This window comes from Oxyura jamaicensis, chromosome 11 (assembly GCF_011077185.1).
Source record: "Oxyura jamaicensis isolate SHBP4307 breed ruddy duck chromosome 11, BPBGC_Ojam_1.0, whole genome shotgun sequence".
In the NCBI taxonomy this organism is placed as follows: domain Eukaryota; kingdom Metazoa; phylum Chordata; class Aves; order Anseriformes; family Anatidae; genus Oxyura; species Oxyura jamaicensis.
Window position 1 is genome coordinate 20,145,564 of NC_048903.1, and position 19,024 is coordinate 20,164,587.

The window sequence follows — 19,024 nt, forward strand, 5'->3', positions numbered from 1 at the left end:
AGCACAGAACTCCGCAGAACTACAGCCCCTTGTGCTCTGAATCCTCTGTGATGAACGGAAAGCAATCGGGAGTTATGGGAGCAGGCGGTGGGCGAGGAGCGTCCACGATCGGTTCCCCTTCAGGAAAAGTTTTGGTGTTTTGCGTGCCAAAAGCGGCAGCGGCAGGAAGGCGCACATCGCCCTCACGTTTGTGCTGTTTGGCCATGGCTGGCTGATTTACGGGTCTTGATGAAGTGATTACGGGTGAAAGAAAACACTTAATGGAACATGACCTACACGCTGCTGCGGTCCCGCGTCTCTGCCCTGTCCGAGTTACAGCGGAAAACAAAACGGGGAAGTTACAGGGGGCACCGTGGGCTCCGCGCGCTGCTGCCTCCCCTGCCGCAGCACCAGCCATGCGCTCTGCCCTTACCCCGCCCGCCGCGCCCGCCCTCACGCCTCCCGCCCCCTCGCTCTCGCCGCTCGCTATTGGTCCGCGCCCGCCGCTGCGCCCTTCCTATTGGCTGCTACCCGCGCCCGGAGTCGCCCCACCGTCGCGCCCGCTCGCCCCTCATTGGTCGGTCAGCCCCGTCGCTACGGCGGCCGCCGCGGGCCGATCCCCGCGCTGCGCGAAGCTGCCGGCGGCCAGCATGGAGACCGGGAAGCGGGCGGAGGGCGGCGGCGAGGCGGCGGAGGCCGGGCCGGTGTTCACGCTGCAGGAGGTGGCGAAAAGGAACTGCAGCCGCGAGGCCTGGCTCGTCATCCACGGCCGCGTGTACGACGTCACCCGCTTCCTGGAGGAGGTGCGGGGCCGGGCCGGGACCGGGCACCGGGAGGGCGGGGAGCGGGAGCCCCCCGTGAGGGGCTCGGGGAGCGCTGCCGGGGCTCTGAGGGGGCCGCCCGGTGCCGGCCCTGTGAGGGACCGGGCCCGCTCGCCGCTGGGGGCGCGGCTTAGGCGCTGCACCGGGCCCGGCCGCCGGCACCGGAACGCCTCGGCCCGGCTCTGCCTCGCTCCGGGTCCTCCCGGTGCTGGGTTCTGGGGACCCCGAGGTGCCGCCGCGCACGGAGGAGGGAGCGGATTCCCCGGCGGTGGCTTCATCTCGCCGGTGTCTGGCCGTGTCGCGCCTTTGTGACAGAAATTCTTCCTCCCCTCCTCGGGCCCGCGTGCGGGTGCTGGCTGCCGGCTCCCTGCTCGCCTCCGCCGGCTGCGGGCGCCCCGGCAGCGGTGGGCTCCGTGCGGCCCCCAGAGCCCCTGCTGGGCTGGGGGCTGGGGGCTCGGAGCTTGGCTGCCGAGGCCTGCAGGCACCCAGCGTGCTGGGAGGCTCCCAGCAGAAGCCCCCCGTGGGGACACGGCTGCGCAGGCCATGCAGCGGCAGCGTGCTGGGAGGTTGGCCCAGGTTTGTCTTCCACGAGAGCCCAGAGCTCCAGCCGGGGCCAGGGACCGGTCGCACGTGAGCTGTGTACAGCCACAGCGAGGTGCGGGCGGTGCTGGAGAGGCCTGGTAGGCAGGGAGGGGAAGGAAGGCAGTCCTGCCGAGCGGGGCTGCAGCTCAGGAAGCAGCTAAGCGGAGCTACGAGCTGAGCGAAGGCACTCGGATCCCTGGCCCAGGGTCAGCCCACAACACCAGGAGTTTCCCAGCCAGTGCAGGAGGATCGTTCGAGCAGCTGCTTGCCCCCTTTACATGCACACCCCCACTGGTTCCCCGACAGCGGCCCAAACTGGTCATCTGGTACCTGCCAAGTGCCTGAGAGAGCTGTGGGGACAGCTAGCTCTGCTGACTGAATGGAGGGGGCAGGGTGGCGGGGATATCCCAAAGAACACTTGCTGTTCCACCAGCTTCTGAAAGCCTTCGTGTCTGCCTGCATCTAACCGCCGAGTACAAGAAGCAGGGGACGTCAAGGAAGCTGGCTGGAGCCCATTTCAAAACAAACAAACGGAGTTTCTTCACGCAGTGGGAGCAGGCCAGCCTTTCCAAAGGGCACTGAGGATGCAAAAAGGTTAAGTAGAGTCAGAGGAAGACAGCAACGTGGAAGAGCAATTTGCTGCCTGTTCCTAAATAACACGGCACCTTGGGCTTAGGAAGAGCCAAAAACAGCAGGAAGTTGGGAAAGTACCTGCAAAAAAGGTGTGCCTTGTCTTGCCCTGCCTCAGTGTTCAATTGGAGCCGCTGTTCATTGTGTTTCAGACCTAGGCTTTGAAGGCTTTTCTACCTCTTTTCTTCTTCACAAATCACATTTTTGAGGTGTTTACCCCCAGGCCCGTGGTGTGAGCGGTGCCGTGTTTCCAAGCATGGCTGCTGCGTGGTGGGCCCAGCCTTGGCCTCGGCAGTCTCTGCGTAAGGTGGCACCTGGGGTGCCCTTTATCCCGTTCCTGGTTTTATGAGCTAAAGATTTACCTGCATTAGGGAAGGGAGGCAGTAAGGCTGCGCTGGTAGCTGTGGCAGCATGGCGAGCACACAGTCCCTGCTATGTACACCCCTTGCTGACGTGGTGAAGTTTGTAAACACAGATCAAGGCCTGATTTATCGGCCGAAATATGCTCAGTATCTGCTGCCCCCCTGTAATCAGCCCAGTGACAGCAGAACCACGTGTGGCTGATCAGAACCAGGAATGTTTGCCTTGTTTAAAGGTTACAGCTGTCTGATAAACTGTTGTGCCTTAGAGCTCTGAGTTGTCCCTGCAGCTATCAGGGTTTCAGCGGGTAATATTTCCCCTCGGTCCCGTGTAGTCACCGAAGCAGCGTCAGATTGTTGCCTCTCCTGGCCTTTGGCCATGGGTTATTTGAACAGGATTGCCGAATTCCCCTGGAGGGTTGCCTCGGAGTGATTGTGTTATCTCTAGGAAGCCTCGCTGCTAAAAGGCTGCCGAATAGCGCTGCCTGTTCCCGCAGACTGGGCGCAGCAGGCCAGCCACTAGCCAGCCCCAAAACCTGGCTGTTCTTCGACATACAGACTGCTTTAAACTTCCACTTTACAGCTGGCCATTTCCTGTGCAATAGGCAATTAATTAAGACAATTAAGACATCTATCGCATGGCGCAAGTCTCCTGAATTACGAGAGCATGAACAAAATGGAGAACGCAGAGACAGCAACCAAAATCTCATGGGTGTTTCTGAGAGACCGCATGCTCCAGAAAGCCTGTAAGTGCCTGAATGAGGTGTGGTTACTTGAAATCCGAGGCAGCCGTACAGCAATTGTCTCATTTTCTTCCCGATCTAGGGAACTGGACCGCTGGGATACACGTCCTTGCTCTTGTTGGCAATAGGCTAGGAAGGCAGGGGTAGGCTACGGCTGGAGCAAGAAGGGCTGGCTCGTCAGGTAGGTGTGAATGAGCAGCGAGGAAGAGGAGGAAGGCAGGAGAGTCTCCCTGGCAGGTCTCCGAGGGCTGGTGCTGCTCACACGTGCCCTCACCACGCTGCTGTTATCATCTGTGGCTTTTAACTTGTGCACCAGCTGTAGCGTTCTGATTTCCACAAGCTTTCCTGTGACGGAGGGATTTGTTCTACCTCCGCACGTACGGAAGAGTTGGGGATGTGTGTTTCTTCTGTGTGTCACTTGGCGATTTGAGTCCATCACAACTTGGGTGCGAGACTTTTAACCTGAGCTGGAAGTAAAGTGGGACAGACAGGGAGGTTTCAGGCGGTCGCTCACACCAAGGAGGCAGCAGGGGTTTAAATTCTTACCTTCGTACTGCACCAGCAGTAAGAAAACAATACGGAATACCTTCCTTTGTCTTTCTGCATTTAATTCCTGCGTGCTCGGGTGTGTCTGCAACCAGAACTCGGTGAGGAGGGAGGAGGAATGCCAGAGATCTGTTTTTGCTCACTCTGACTTGCAGCAGCACTGCAGAGGCGCTCTCGGGGAAGCCTGTTCCTGTCTTACAACAAGCCTCGGAGGATGTGTGCTTGATGAGCACCACTTGTCTGGGTGCTTGTCCTTCTCTTCTGGCTTGTGTAGTGCTGACACGTTACTGCACGGGAATGCTCTTCCCTTTCATGCTTTATTTCCCTAATTCTGGGGGCTGGGAATTAAAGCTTGTGCATCTCTCCTCGACCTGATGATCTCGTGTCTTACCTGATCCAGCACCGGGATTAGCCACGGAGCTTGGTGTTGCTTCTGTGTTTGTAGCTCACGGTGGGGCTGTCACAGCGGCTGCCATACGCGACGGGCTTGGAGTTTGCAGAAGGACAACCCAGGGCTCTCGCCTTCCGCAGAGGGTTTCTGCGTCGTGCTCTCGTAAAGCCTCTGCCACCTGCTTCCAGCAGCACGGCTCTGAGCTGCTGCCGCTCCGTGTCCCCCCCCCATCAGCAGCGTGTTAAAAGCGAGTTTGGAGTGAGTTCGGGGTTACTCGATGCCCTTCTGCTGTTCTCTGCCTTCTGGAGCCCGGTTTGGGATTCGAAGAGCTTGATTCCACGATCACGCTGCAATGATCCTTTTGAGAGCGCTGCTGTAGCTCTGTGTATTGCGGAGCGTTTCTGAGCCTGGGCTTTATTCCCCGAGGCCTCCTGCTGGCTAGGGGCAGGCCAGCTCCTTCTGCTCCTTCTGCCTGCTGGGCTCCGGGTGCTGCCTCCTGCGGGAGGCGGCTGCTGGGGCTTCTGCTTCCAGCTGTAAATCTGCTCTCTGCTCCTTCCAGAAGCGGTGCTTCAAGGCTGTCTGCGTGCGCTGTGTGCGTTATTGAGCTCCCGACTGCAGTCACGGGGGGGTTCTGGTGCTGATGGTGAGGGGGAGCCCTGCGGGCTGGTGCTCGGGCCCACCTCTTGTCTTGTTTGCTTGTGTCCGTTCCTTTCCAGGAGGAGGAAGGCTTCGTTTCAGCCGTTATTTCCTCTGGAAGTACGCTTTATTTTCAGATCTTGCTGCACTTCTCGCAGTTCTCTTGTTTTGCTGCGGGAGCTGTAGCTTTTGGAAGTTTTGTGACTTCTTGTATAAACAGTCTGGTTTTACATGTGCGTGGGCACGACAAGGTAGGAGCTGTCTGGCTGCAGGTGTGGGTGTCTAGACTAAAGAGTCCTTTCAGAAACACGATATCCCACAAGTTTTTTGAAGTATTTTTTCTTTTTTCTTTTGGCTTGGTGATTACAATTCAGGATGAATGCACACGAGTAAATAATTCTTACTTGTGGGTTTAGCAAGTGTGTGGAAAGGCTTCAGACCAAACACGTAAAGAGCAGTAAAATTTCACATTCTCCTCTCCTGCACTTTGCTGTTTTTCTCATCCCTTGGGCGTGCCGTGACTGGCTGCCCCTGAAAGCCGACGGCCGCTCCGCGTTCCCTGGCGCTGCAGGGTTTTCTCTGCCCGTTGAGGCTGGATGGGTAGCAAGTCAAGGTTATCTTTCTAAAATCTCAGCTCTGACGTTTTTCCACGTGACACGAGATTTCTGACGAGACATCCCTAAGGACTTCCTGTAGAAGGCTTCAGGTCAATGGTCAGCCTTCTTCCCCTGATTTCTGTGGATCTTTGTGAGCGTGCCCATGAAGCAGCTGAGCGTTGACTTAGCCTGTGCCCGCTGCGCAGAACGAGGTGCAGCATCCTCATCCTACCGCGGCAGCCAGGTCCGAAAGCGTGAGCCGAGGGGTGGCGAGGTGAGCTGGGAGGTGGTCCTGCGTGAACAGGGACGGGCGCCCGAGTCTGTAGAGAGCTCGTTGTGGCTGCCAGCAGGCCATCGCTTCCTCTCTGCTTCTGTAGGGCTGGATTTCTGCCGGGGCAGTCCCTGCCTGACTCCGAGACCAAACCGGCCCTAGTGGGAGAAGCGGCGCGAAGCAGCAGAGCGGAGCCTGGCTTGGCGTGACAGCGAAGGCGACCTCGCAACTTGAGTGCTGCCCAGCTGCCTGCTGGGCCGAGGCTTTGCCCTTCATGGCTGCTGAGAAGGCGCCGCCTTGATGATGTTGCATACCTGGGCAACAAAGGGATTTATGCGGAATAAAGAGCTCTGATGTGGGGATTGCAGAGCTGGCTGCACCAACTCCCCGCAGGAGACAAGCGGACCGCTTTCGTGTCCACACGGGCGTGTTTGGTATGAGGTATGAGAGCCAAGTGAGAATATTTCAAGTTTTGGCAGCAAAAACAAACGAGCTGAAGGAAGAGGGGCAATGACAACTGTTCTGTGTCTGTGGGAAGAAAAAGGATATCACAGAGAAAAACAGGTGCTTTAGTCCTTTGATGTGAAATGTAGCCTGACGTCTCTTCTCCAGTCCCAGGCTTGTAGCTGCCAAAGGGATCTCGGGCAGCAGTGAGCAAGTCCCCTCTTAACCAGCGTGTCCAGTGCTTGCTGCCTGCTGCTCTGCAGAACCGGGCTGGTCCCGGTGTGTGTGCGCTCAGCAGCCTGATCGCTTTATTGGTTTAACTGGATTAGCTGGTAGTTCAAACTGAACTGTTTGTTCCCATACACGCTGTAAAGAGATTGCACTTTGCTGGCCTCGTGTTCGTGCTTCCTACTGCCAGGCTGTTCCTGGAATCGCGGCAGTGCTGGGGGAGAGCCCGGCCCATCAAGGAACAGAGAATCGCACCAGCTATTTTTGCCGGTCCTTACTGCTCGGTCTCGCCCGTGGCTGTCCGTGCCCCGCAGCAATGCCGATGTCACTGGGGAGCGACTTGTGTTGTTAACACTCCTGGGTTGCTGGAAGCAGTACGCGATGTCACGCAGTCACATTCTGTTGGTTCTCTTTTGCTGTCTCCTGTGGTCGCTGAGTAGCCGTAGCTCCACCGGTACTGCACTCTATCCAGCGTGCAGAGTTGTGGCTTTTTGTGCCACTAGGAAACGTGATGTGCTTCTCCTTTGTTCTTCTCCCTTCCTCGTTGTACACTTAGGTGCAGAGAGAGGCTGTCTGCCCAATGCCATTGCTTTTTGGAGTATCTGAAGAAGTAGAACATCATTTCTTCCACTGGTCTCAGTGAAAGCAGCGCTCTCTCGTGCTCTGCTGGCAGTTGGGCTGTCGCACAGGAGAGGCTCCTCTCCAATGAGTCTGATCTGTGCAGTGAAGCCCACGAAAGGCTACATGAGGATATGCCTTCTGTGTTATTTTCTTGCCCAAATCAGTTGCAGAATCAAGAAGAGAGATGGCTTGGTGTGGGGGTCAGGGCTGGGCTTCCATTTATAAGCTGGGGATTCGCCTCCTTGGAAGGTTTTTGTTGTGCAAGGTATTTCCCAGGCTGTGCAGCTCACACCATTGTCCAACCTCTCTCCTTCAGGTTGCAGACGACTGAATGTTTGGTAGATATTACTGATGATGTTGGCTTGAGACATCCATAGTGCATGACAAGGGCTAGAAGGGCTGCTCAGACTCTTTGGAACCCGGCCGCTCACTCACCTGAGGTCTTCTCTTGCAGCATCCAGGTGGAGAAGAGGTCCTGCTCGAGCAAGCTGGTAAAGATGCCACGGAGAGCTTTGAAGACGTTGGGCATTCCACGGACGCCAGGGAGATGCTCAAGCAGTACTACATAGGGGAGGTCCACCCGGTAAGGCCCCGCTGGGTGGGACAGCCCTCTTCCAGACACGGGATGGGGCTGTATAAATTGTGACTCTCCTTTCTGCAACCCAGTAAACGCACACCAGGACGTGTCTTGCAGGACACGTTTTTATACGGTCTCTGTATCACCCAGGATTTCTAATGAGGAAAGAAGACCTCTGCTGAGGAAACAAAACTAGCTCAGTCTTCTCTTTCCACCATTTAGAACAGATTTCTCCCTATGGTTAAATCGGTGGCACTTAAAGAAGCTAAACTAATCAATTCCTTCCGTAGCTGGTGAGGCCACAACTTCCCCTTGCCTTAAGATGTAGCACTTGGGAGGGTGAGAGACCACAGGGGCACGGCACAAACACCAGGTTCCTGCCTGCTGCAAAGTCAGGGCCTTTCGGTGCCGTAGGTACGCCTGCTTTGGAAATGAGTCCAGGCAATTGCCCGTGTGATGAGGACTATGTACAGAACAATTCCCTCGTAATGACTTCGGCTTTCGCTTATCTTTTTCTTTCTTCTTTTTTTCCCCTTGACAGCATGATCGTAAAAAGGAAGGTTCTAAGGTAAGCTGTTGGTGTTCTACTATTCCATTTTATTTAATGCTGAGGAAACTATGTTATGCTCACAAAATTAACAAAGAAGTCGCCATACACCTTTTATTTTGCTTTCTTTTTTTTTCCTTATGGAGCTTGTGGCTTTATGTTTACAAAGTACATAATGAACAGATCTCCCAGGCAAATTACTCCTTTTTTTTTTTTTTTTCTTGTTGTTGTTCAGAAGCTTGGCAGGCACCTCAGTGTGAAAATTGAAGTGTTTTTTTGTGCCCTCTCTTCCCCGACATCAGCGATGCTATTTCTACACCTCGAGCCACAGAGCGTTGCTTGCAGTGCTGTCTGTGTCCTGGTCACTGAACTGTTAGTGTTGTTCCGTCCAAGCCAGCAGACAGCCACCGCGGGGCTGGCTGCAGAACAAGAATTCTCTGTTAACTGCCCTAGAAATCATCCCTGTTGGTTAAGTCAGGTACTCCTGGATTAGAACGGGACACAGTGTTGCAAAAACGCCTTTGAAACGGATGGGGAGAGGGAAATGGTAATAAATAGAATCCAGTTTGAGAGGTAAACATGTGTCTTGCAACTGGCTTCTCTTCTTGCCTGGCCCCAAGGCTTGGACCCGGCACAGCTCTGCCTTCAACAGCGCTTTCATTAGCTGTCGCTCGAAGCAGGGCCACTCGCAGAGTGCCGGGAATCAATAAGGAAGCTGTCAACTGAGAGCAGTAACGGAGGCCCTTGGGAGTGTTTGCTTGTTATAGCCAGCCATAGAAAGAGCCACTTGGGAGAGATAAAGGCAAATCTTAGTTATAAAGTGGGGCTGCATGATTTGGCCTATATTCACCTTCAAATGCATTGTTCAGTGTATAAAGTTCAGTGGTTTATGTACAGCTGAGGTCTTCCTAGTGTGTGACATCTGTTTGTAAACCAGGCTGAAATATAAAGTCAGCAGAGATCGAAGTCAGTAATGTGGATCCCCCTATTTATTTATTTAAAAAATCATTTAAAAAAAAATAGTAACGTTACACTCTTATAATTCAGCCTAGAGGTAACTCCCTAAGGGTAAGTGTAAGTGTTTAACAGCCACTGAATGTACTGTGGCAGAAAAGAAAGTGCTAAGACGCCCAAGGAGTGGAGATAAGGCTGCTCCGGAGGGGCAGGAAAGGTGACTTTTTTAGCTGGTAGGTACTGATTAAACTGCAGAGCAGCAACAGTGATTGAGGAAAAGGATGTAGAGTTGATAAAAATCTAAATAAGAATTTCAGTTGATTGGAAAGCGTGCTTAAATTCTGAGTTTTATGAAAAAAGAGGTGTGAAAGTTTGGAAGCAGGTTGTAGGCAAAGGAAGGGTTGAAGAGAACTTTATGGTTTTATGCTTCGGTGGCCAGGCAGTAGGACAGCAAATGGGGATGTGGACAGAAGGCTTTGGGGGAGCGATCATGGGGAAAGAATTATCTGCCTCAGATCATCAGTCATCGTCCGTACCACATGAAATGAACAGACCAGTTTGCAAGGCGAGGAGCAAGACCGTATTTTGAGAGCGTAAAGTCCCAGTGTGAAGCTGAAGGTGGGAGGGATTGGGCTGATGAAAAGCCGTGGAGGTGAGGAGGAAGGCAAACACCCCCAGAAACAGCAATGCCTGTGGTGGAGAGGATGTTTGGGAAGGGAGGGGGAGTGTTGTTTTTCCTCTGTGTTTGTAAGCACAGGTCCGGTCTTGCAGTCTCATGCATTAGCACAACATACATAATGGTTCTTTTCTTCCCTGCTAACTCCCTCTTTCTTCTTTCAGGATCAAAATGTGACATCCTCTGGCCAAGCAAGGTATCGTACAAAGTAATCATAGCAATAAATAAATACTAATAAAAAGGAGTAAGAGGTTGAGGGGTTGGGAATCTCCATTCGTAGACCTGCAGACCAACGCTACTGGGCAGGAAAAAAAAAACACAGGCCGTTACTGCGCTGTCCTTCTAGCAAGCAGGGGCTCCAAAAGAAGCTGCCCAACTGCACCGCACCAAGTCAGCTGCCAGGGCGTGCACCTCCCTCGGTGGAGGTAGCGCGAAGTCCCCAGCTCCTCGCTGGGCAGAGCAGGCGTCCTGGCGTTGTGCAGCTCGAATCCTCTGGCCCATGCGTTCGTGTTACACGGCGATGGCTGCGGTCCCTCTTCACAGTGATTGTTTGGGTGGTCGCTGCAGGCCAGGCATGATGCAACGCAGCCGTGTGTGGTTTTTAGAAGGTCTGACCGTGATCAGCAGAGTTCAGTTGAAAATGCAGGAGTGCTTGCAACCAGAAGAGGGTCCTAGTCTTTCACGGCCGATGCAGAAGTTTTTGGCTTTTAATTATTTTTTTGCTAAGGAGGCTGCTGAAGGTGAGCCTGTGGCCTCAGGTTTGTGAGTGAGGATGATTTATTGTGGGATAGCTGTAGCAATTTCCATGCTTGAGTCAACGCAGCTGTTTGTATAGCGCAAATTACAGTCTGGCTTATTTAAGAAAAGAAAAAACAACAACAAAAAACCCCAATTGGTTTCTGTATGTGCCAGGCTGGAAAGTTCAGCAACCCAGCTGCTATTTTATAAGCAACCAAGCCATCCTTGCAGTCGCAGGGGCCTCTCACAGGGAGCGGGAGAGCACTGAGCATGGGACTGTGCTCTGTGAGCTGGTAGGAGACGGGTCTCGAGAGCTCCCTGGGGGAAAACAGACACATAGCGAGTGCTGAACATCTCGAATGATTTATTAACTTGATACGTTCTTCTGTTTTATGTTGTTTGTGGGTGTTGTGTCTTTTTTTCATTTTTTCCTCCCCGTAGCTTCTGGTCAACATGGCTAATCCCCATCTTCGGAGCACTGGTCATAGGTTTGATGTATCGCTATTACATGTTGGAAGGGCGATCGTCGTGAGCTCACCTTGATGGGACCTCAGAAAGCCTGAAAGAGCATGTGTGAGAGAGAGCGCATGCATGCAGCACGCGGGATTCTAGTTCCCTCCGCCTTTCATGCCTTGCTTTTAGCTTTGGCTTTGTCAAGTGGTGTTGATATCCAAGGGACCAAGCTGATACCAAACCGTCTGTCCTAACTCTGGGACCCGCGCCCCTTCCCTAACTTCCTCTGGCTGAGGCAGGGCAGGCCCAGCATCCTGTTATTCTGTTACCTTTGTGTGTGGTCTCCCTGCCGTGTGCGTGCTTGCGCCCTCTCTTGCGCTCTCTCTCTCTTGCTCTCTGAAGAAAAGCGCAGATAACCTTTTTCTTTCAATGCCTTTTTGTTAAGCCAGACAACGTGAAACAGCTGCTAGTGAGCCTGTGGGTTTGCCTCAGTACTTCACGTAGCGTTGTCAGAGATACACTGCGAGTTGTCTACAGTCCTTTCCAGAAAAGATTTTGAGAGATTCGGTTCCACAGTAACTTTCCAAGTGCATGCAGGCTACACTAATTGGAACAGCAGGAAATTGTTAGCTTTGCTACCTCTTTCTGTCTGTTTTTAACGGTTAAACAAATATAAGTATTTTAAAAGTGATTCTGTTCATTTTGTAATGTTTGTACTTGTCCCTTTAACATGGATATTCTGTGAAACAATTTATGCCTTGGATTCTGGTTTGTCTGGGTGCTTTTGTGCTGCGTGCGGCAACACCAGAAATGGGAACTGACATGTGGCTTCTTGAAAGGGAGATTTTTTTTCTCCCTGGGGTCTTGATCCAACACATGCGTTGGATACAAAACTCATTCTTACTGCCTGTGGATCTGCACCAGATGTGGAAAAAAAAAAAACACAAAAAACAGAAATAAATCCTGCCTCTTCTTCCTAAATAAAAAGCAAAACGAAATGCAGTGGGGATTTGTGCATAGTGCTGTTTTTGTTTGGAATGGAGGAGGACGTTTCTCCTTTCTTTCTGTGCGTTCTGCAGCCAGCCTCCAGCAGCACGCAGGGAAGGTCAGGTATGCCTCGTGTGTGGTGAGGCACGGCTCTCTCCAGCTCTTCCAGCACGCTGGGCTGTGGTTTCATGATCTGCTAACAAAAGGAAAGTCGTGCTGTGGTGTCTGATACCTCTCAGTGGTCTGACGCTGGTTCCTAGTCCGAAGCATATCCTCTTTCTGAACTGCAGCAAAAGGGAAGCAATATATTGCGGTCCCGGCCGTGAAAACCTCCTGTCGGTTGTGGTTTTTCATGGAAGAGAGAAGCAAGAAATCGCCGTGCTCCTCAGAAGGCTGCTCAGAAGAGTATCTCACACTTGGAGTTACTCTGCCTTTTAAGAATGAAGGCCGAGGATGTGCATAGCCACTGGGAGCAGACCGCGCTGCGGGGCTCTGTTACTCGCTCTGTTCCTCCCGTGGGCTCGGCCCGCAGGAGTAGGTTTCATTTCCTCCAGTACTTAGAGCAGGTTTTTTATTATTATTTTTATTATTATTTTTCCTGTAGGATGTTTTTTTCTGCTACTGATTGTTTTGTCTCGTACAGTGAATTATCCAGCCAACCTTGTGCACGACGTAGGGGAACCTGAAGTTCACCGTTGTCACAGCAGCTCCCGAAGATCCCATTGCGAGCTCCGTTTGCCCCTCGTTCTGTCCCGGCTGCTTTGGTGGCCTGCTTTCTGTTTGTTCTGTCTTAACAAGAGCAGAACACGAGCATAAATTTGAGCCAAGGAAAAAACAGTGGGAAAGATCTGATAAATTCCATTTAGGTATATTTTTAAAAGATAAAGGTGACAGGCCACATAGTCGTACGTTAATACGGGTCTTTAAGCAGGCAGCGGGTCAGTCAGTGGAAGTTTATGGAAAATAGATCTTATCAGCCTAACGTGATATTTTTATATCCAAGATTAGTTGAGCTGCTTAGGTTTTTGGAAGGCTTTGGAATTGATCCCGCAAGCTCTGTTGCTTGATTTAATAAAACAACCACAAACAAACACGAGGACAAAGTGAAAAGGGAGAGATTGGATTTAACAGGGAAAGGGCCGCATCACGCCACGGAGCAGGCTGTGCTGATGGGAATTGGGCCGTGCCCTGGCAGGAGGCCGACGCTCCCCGGGACCCCAGCGCGGTGCTGGTGGCTGAGGGGGAGCCGCTGGGGCTGTTGGCACGTTTGCTGCGGGGCTGCGGGCTGGGACGCGCGGGATGCCGTGCTGTAACCCGGGAAGTGTGCACGTGGCCTCACAGGGAGGTGGCAGAGCGTGATGCCGTGGGGTGAGGGTGCCGTGTGTTCCTCCTGCGGCAGCGGGTTTGGTGGTGTTGCAGCGAATTAACGCTGTGGCTGTGCCGTACACCAAATGCCTTTGGCTTTTACAAATCCATAGAAAAGCCATGTAAATGATTAAAAGTTTGGAAAACATCATTTACGGTGGGGGAGCTGAGCTCGGTCTAGCTTATCGAAGAAAAGGTTACAAAATCACAGCGTGGAAGTGCTTGCATGTGGAATAGAAACTTTGTCGTGGGGCTTTTGATCAGGAAGGGCTGTTCTTCAAAGGTTGCCTTGTTCCGGAGGGGGCGAGTTCAGGGGAGCCCAGAGCCCTCTGCAGCAGCCGGATGGGCTGCTTTTAGGAACCTGAGGCTGGCCTGAGGAAAGGGCCCCCTGGGATGGTGCACGCAAGTTTGGATTCTCTATGGGCATCATTTTACCGTTTGCAGGAGCTGCGCTGAGGCCTTCTGTGAAATGTACAGGCTTGGAGCAGCGGCCTGGTATCAGCATTACTGCTCCACAGCCCCGCAGCTCCCTCCTGGGCTCTGGGGACGGAGCTGGGTCGGGCTGAAGGACGCAGGAGCACGGGACCTGCTGGCCCTGCACGCTGCCTGGGGAGCAGCCCCCGTCCTCCCGGCTTTCCTCCTGCGGTTTGCCCAGCGATGGGTCCAGCGGGTGTGAAAGCACTCAGGGCACAAAGGAGGCATTAACAAAGTTGTTTACCCATTTCATCTGAGGATTAAAGAAGGAGGCTTCCCAGTCTTTGTCCTGGCACTGAACTCCCGCACAGCTGGTGCTGGCTCGGCGCGGCCGCACCACACAGGCGCTGCCTCGGCTCCTGCCCTGCCAGGAAGGTTCCTGGGATGGGAGCTGGGCCTGCGGTGAGGGCTTCCTTCAGGTGGCTCGGAGGAAAGGTTGAGAGGTGGAGAACTGCAGACACGAGTACGGAGGCAGCGTGTTTGGTGAGCGTAACCACACTGCAGCCGCTGCAGGAACACCTGCGGAGCTCAGCGCTGGTGGCTTCTGCCCCTTCCCGACCCCAGGTTCCTGGGCGGTACGGAGCGTCGCTGCTCGCTGGGCAGGCAGAGGAGAGCTGGGAGCTCCAAATACATTCCTAGTTTTGCTGAAATTAGCTGATAAAGGGAAGGACTTGCAGAGAATAATGCTCCGGTGCTCTGCAGCCACTGAAGGCTGTGGGGACGGGGACACCGGTGCCAGCAGCACCGCGTCGGAACGAGGGAGCTCCAGCCCTACCGAGCTCAGGGAAAGGACAGTGCAGCTGTAGTGCAGCTCCAGAAGGAAGCTTTTGGTTGTGACAGTTGTTCTGCTTAAAGCTAATAATGAGTTATAGCTGAGAAAACGTGGAGCTATTGCAGACACAGGATTTGTCTTCCTGGCAGAGGAAGGATCCTTCGGATGGCACCAGCTGAAACAGCCTCTGCCAAAGGGCTCGTTCAGAGCACGGCACTGCGCGAGGCGCTGGTTCTCGCAGCGCATCAGGAAGCGGCAAGCCGTGCATCTCAGCTTTTGGGGGGTGAAAAGGATTTTCTGCAGAATTCATTCCATGGCGATCTAAACACGGATCGTTCTCAAGCTCGCAGCTAATAAACATTGTGCAACCGTTCTCCTCCAGCTCTAAACTTGCTTATTTGTCCAGATCTCGGGGACAGCGATGCATTTACGTGGCTGAGCACTCTCTGGCTTTTCCAGTTTTGTGAGCGCCTGCTCTCCGGTCAGCAGCTGCTGATTCGGCACAATATTTAATGCTGTCACGATAATAATGGGACTTCTTATAATCGCCGCAGGGGTGCAGGGAGAGCCCCGTATGTAATCCTGATAAGTTCCAGTCACCTGCTCAGGAAGTGTGATAAGCGAGCAGCAAAGAAGCTATGGAAGCAAATTTTGCCAGATAAGAACGTGAAGGAGAGCAGCCTGCCATGGTCTGGGCCACGTCCTGGGCAGCAGAAGTCTCCTGGTGCCACCAGACACTTGGCGGTGCTCCGGCAGCCCAGACCATCGTCACCACCTCTGTGGGAGGGTGGTTTTCAGTGGAAAGATGGAACAGGAACTGTGAAATACAGCTTTCATTGACACGTATCCTTCTGGAGGAGTATCCCTTCCCCTCCCACAGCTGTCAGCAGAATCTAGCTCTAACAATTTTGCCTAATTGTAGCTTTCACGGGAGCTGCAGCAGCTTCAGGGAGGCAGCACTCGGTTGGGGCATCCCGGGAGCGAGCAGAGCTTCGGCAAGGGCACGAACCAGCAGCTGCTGATGTGGTAACGGGGGCAGGAAAAGTCGGGGGGAACTGCCAGCTTTGGTCCTGGGGTTCAGCTGATGTAAATCAGGGACCCATGGAATTGGTGACACCAGTCACCTGCGAGATGAAGCTGCCGTGTGGCTCCGAAACTCATCATGGACAGCACGTGGGCAAAGGAAGGCATCAAAGTATGGGTGTGGATGAAATGCCTGGGGAAAAAAAGGACATTAACTGGGCTGGAAGTGGGGGGGTTGTAGCTAGGGGAAGCAGGGGGACCTTTGTAACCAGTGCTGGATAATTCATGAAGCCAACTGCGCATCCCTCGTGGGGTCCTGGCACTAAAACATTCAACGGTCCAGGAAGCAGAGCCTGTGGTCACAGGACAGGACATCCTCAGAGCGCGCTTAGTAAAGGAAAAATGGATTCACAATGCAGAGGAAAGCTGTGAATTATTTTATTGGCAAGCACTCCTTCACTGTCAGCTTCATCTTTGATCAAGAGGAATTGGATCCAAAACCCACAGAAATACAGAGAAGGTTTTGGAACGACTCTTAAACCTGCTGCCAAGTCTGCAGGGTTAACAACACCGGGCATGGGGAGAATCCATGGGGCGTCCTGCGCAGAGATGATACAAGTCCTCAGCAGCAGCTGAACCATCCCAGTAGCTGTGCTGGCCCTAGCGCTGCCCTCCTGCACCCTGTGCTCCCCAAAACAGGAGCCTCTGAAAATTGGAAGTGTCCCTAACAGCCAGAGGCAATTATTAAAACTGTTGACTGAGACAAAATGAACTTGTTTTGCTGAGACAGCTCAAGTCACACCACGACAAGCACTGAAGGAATGAATCCTTCATGACCGTGACCATGTATAAAACGCTCCTGACAAAGCTGTCCCCCAGCCTCATACCCCAAAGTAGCTATTTCTCCCTCCACAGGAGAGTTACGTTGCCTGTCACATCCCACACAGGCCTTTAACAAAGGTGCTGCACCACTGGCCAAGTGTCCTCGTGACTGCTTGGAGCAGTTGTTTCCTCTGTCGCTGCTCCCAGCTAACAGGGCAATAATTTATAACAGAAACCCCTCCGGTTCTTCGCTTTGTGACCTTCTGCTGCTCAGCTGCACGTCACTTCCAATACCCCGCTCTTTGGGATCACAGAATTACTTTTCAATGCTGTCCTGCCTGCCCTGGACAGCCGCTGTGCTGGGCTGTGCTGCTCACGAGGGCTGCCCTTCCCGTTGTGGTATCCCCCTCCTGCGCACGGAGCCCGGGGTGCTGGCGTTTTGTGCCTCGCACGCTGCAGGACACGAAGTGACCGACCGCAGCCTCTGAGAAGTCCTTAGGAAATACGGCACTGAGCGTGGGGAAAAGGCCCAATATATCTGAGCGCTCTTCTAATGGCAAAAGCGCCGCTGCTGCGTACTAAACCTGAGTGTACACCAAGCAGTCAGGAAATCAGCGGGTCGTGCGCACAGACTCCAGCGCCCAGCCAACAGCCCAGGAGCCACGGCCGGCACTGGGGGGGGAGCTCCAAACCGCAGCTCAGGATGGCACCACCGGTCATGTCATAGAGGGCAGGCATCCTGGTGGCCTCCCGCAGCCCCGTGCCTCCATCACGAGGCTGAAGTGGACACCGGTGTCACAGGCACACCACTGCCCCATCTCCAGGGACGCTGCGAGCAGAAATTACTATAAAACAAGTTTCCTGCCAAGCTCAGCAGCTCTAATGAGTCAGGAAGCAGTAATCTGGGAATAGGGGAGCTGTTGACAGAGCCTAATTATTTTCTGACAGCCTTCTAGCGCAGCTAGAAAATACAACACCTGGGTGGCTTCAGGACTTGCAGGTGGGGCCAGCGGCACCGCGCACACCTGCAGCGTATGCACACGCGTGCGGCTCAGCCTGCCTCCCGCTCCCACCGCCGCTACCTGACCTCGCGCCGAGGGGAAGAGCTCAATCACGAAACGAGAAAATACTTTAATTCGACAGAGCACCTAACTTTTCATGGGAAGTCTCCCGCTTCAGTGCCTGGTTGGCCGGGGTTTGTGTGTGTTCCAGCGAGGTTTATTCCATACGTTCTAACGGCGAGACCCAGGCGCGCACGGCGCTGTGCCTCCCAGGGCGCAGGAGGAGCGGGCAGTACCGCGTGCTGCTTGTGGGCACGGCTGCGGCGCTGGCACGAGGATGGAGCTGCCGGTCCCAGTGCCATGGGCTGCTGCTGGGGCTCGCTCCAAGTGGGTGCGGAGCAGGGAAGGGCAGAGCTGAGCATCTCCACGTGATGAGGGCAGCATCCCCAAACTGAGCCTGTCCTGTAAATCTCCGCTGCACTGACTGGGAAAAAATGGATCAGCGTGCTCTCCCAGCTGCGGGCCCTCCGGCTCCAAACAGGGCCAGGTTTCCTTTCCCTTGTTGTTTGAACTTCCCTTGTTTGTGTAGTTTGCACAGTTCTGACCGTGCTCACAGTTTCCACTACAGTCACCGTTTGCAGCTCGCCCTTTTGGGACATGAAAGATCTTTGTCCATCAGCCAAACCGACTTTGGGAAGGACCCACAAAGCACCCAGCACCCATAGCGGACCTGAAGCTGGATGTTCAACCACAGCCAGAGGCACAAAATGCTCAAAAATCATGAAAGTACAGGAAAGTGTACAACAAGCTCAGCGCTCCCTAATCTACAACCTCCTTCAGCAGGCAAGCCCCTCCGCATTCATCACCCAGGCCTAGAGCCCAGCACTGAGCAGGGCAGGAGAAGCCAAAAGGGACCACAAAGTCCCCGTGTCCAGTTCCAGCAGCGCAGAGGGGGCACCGCTGACACCAAGCCTGCGGAGCCGGGGCCCTCACTCATGGGCAGCCTTTCCGTTGTCCATCTACCTGTGGCATTAAGCAAGCCCTAAAGTCATGCTGGTCCATGAAAGCTGCGCAGATTTTGGGTTTTGGTGTCAAAACCGCTGGGCTGTGCCGGTCTCTGGTGACCTTCAGCCCTCGCTGGTTTGAATTCCTCCTGCGCCATCCCCGAATTTTCTGGGCAGGGAACACACGCTGGGTTTCACTTGCTGCCCACACAGCCCAGCAGCACAGCCAGCGTGGAGCCTGTGGCCGGGGCTGGTGGGAACATGCAGAAGGAAGATGTGGTTAAACGCTGTAGCTGCCCTCCTGGCTTAAAGTCAGCCAGGTCTCGGGCAAGGCTGGAGGCTGGGGGCAAAGGTCCCGACTCCGGTTCGGGTTGGCAGCAGCGACCAGGACGCCTCTCGCCATGCCTCTCCATGTGTCGGTCTGTCTTGATCTGCTTTGGTTCATTGCTCCGTCCTTCACCGCTTCCCCTTTCAGGAGCGGGACCTGGCGTTTTCCCTGGATGCTTCGTTTGGTTTTCCTATTTCAGTGCCACGCTGAGAGCAGCTCCCTGGCCGTGGCCTCTCCTCGCTGGCAGCCGTGTCCGTGCCTCCCCCGGCCCGGGCGCAGCGAGCGCGGCCTCTCCCCGCGCAACCTCTCCTCAACACGACTACTGCGTGGCTCTTTCCTCCCTTTTAACTTCCCACCGTAAAAAAGAACCGCCGGTCCTTCAGTCAACTCGTCAGCTCAGCCTTTTAAGTCCCCGGCAGCACAACCTGAGCGGTTGGGGGGGTGGCAGGGGGTGGC

At 54.1% G+C, this 19,024-nt stretch overlaps 1 protein-coding gene across 1 annotated transcript; it reads left to right on the forward strand.

Moving 5' to 3' along the window:
* Positions 1–562: 562 nt before the first annotated feature.
* Positions 563–11,791, forward strand: LOC118172729 (cytochrome b5). Its single transcript, XM_035336827.1, has 5 exons — positions 563–782; positions 7,302–7,430; positions 7,966–7,992; positions 9,766–9,797; positions 10,781–11,791. Exons 1-5 carry the CDS (start codon positions 630–632, stop codon positions 10,869–10,871), a joined length of 432 nt encoding a protein of 143 aa, XP_035192718.1. The 5' UTR covers positions 563–629; the 3' UTR covers positions 10,872–11,791.
* Positions 11,792–19,024: the final 7,233 nt, after the last annotated feature.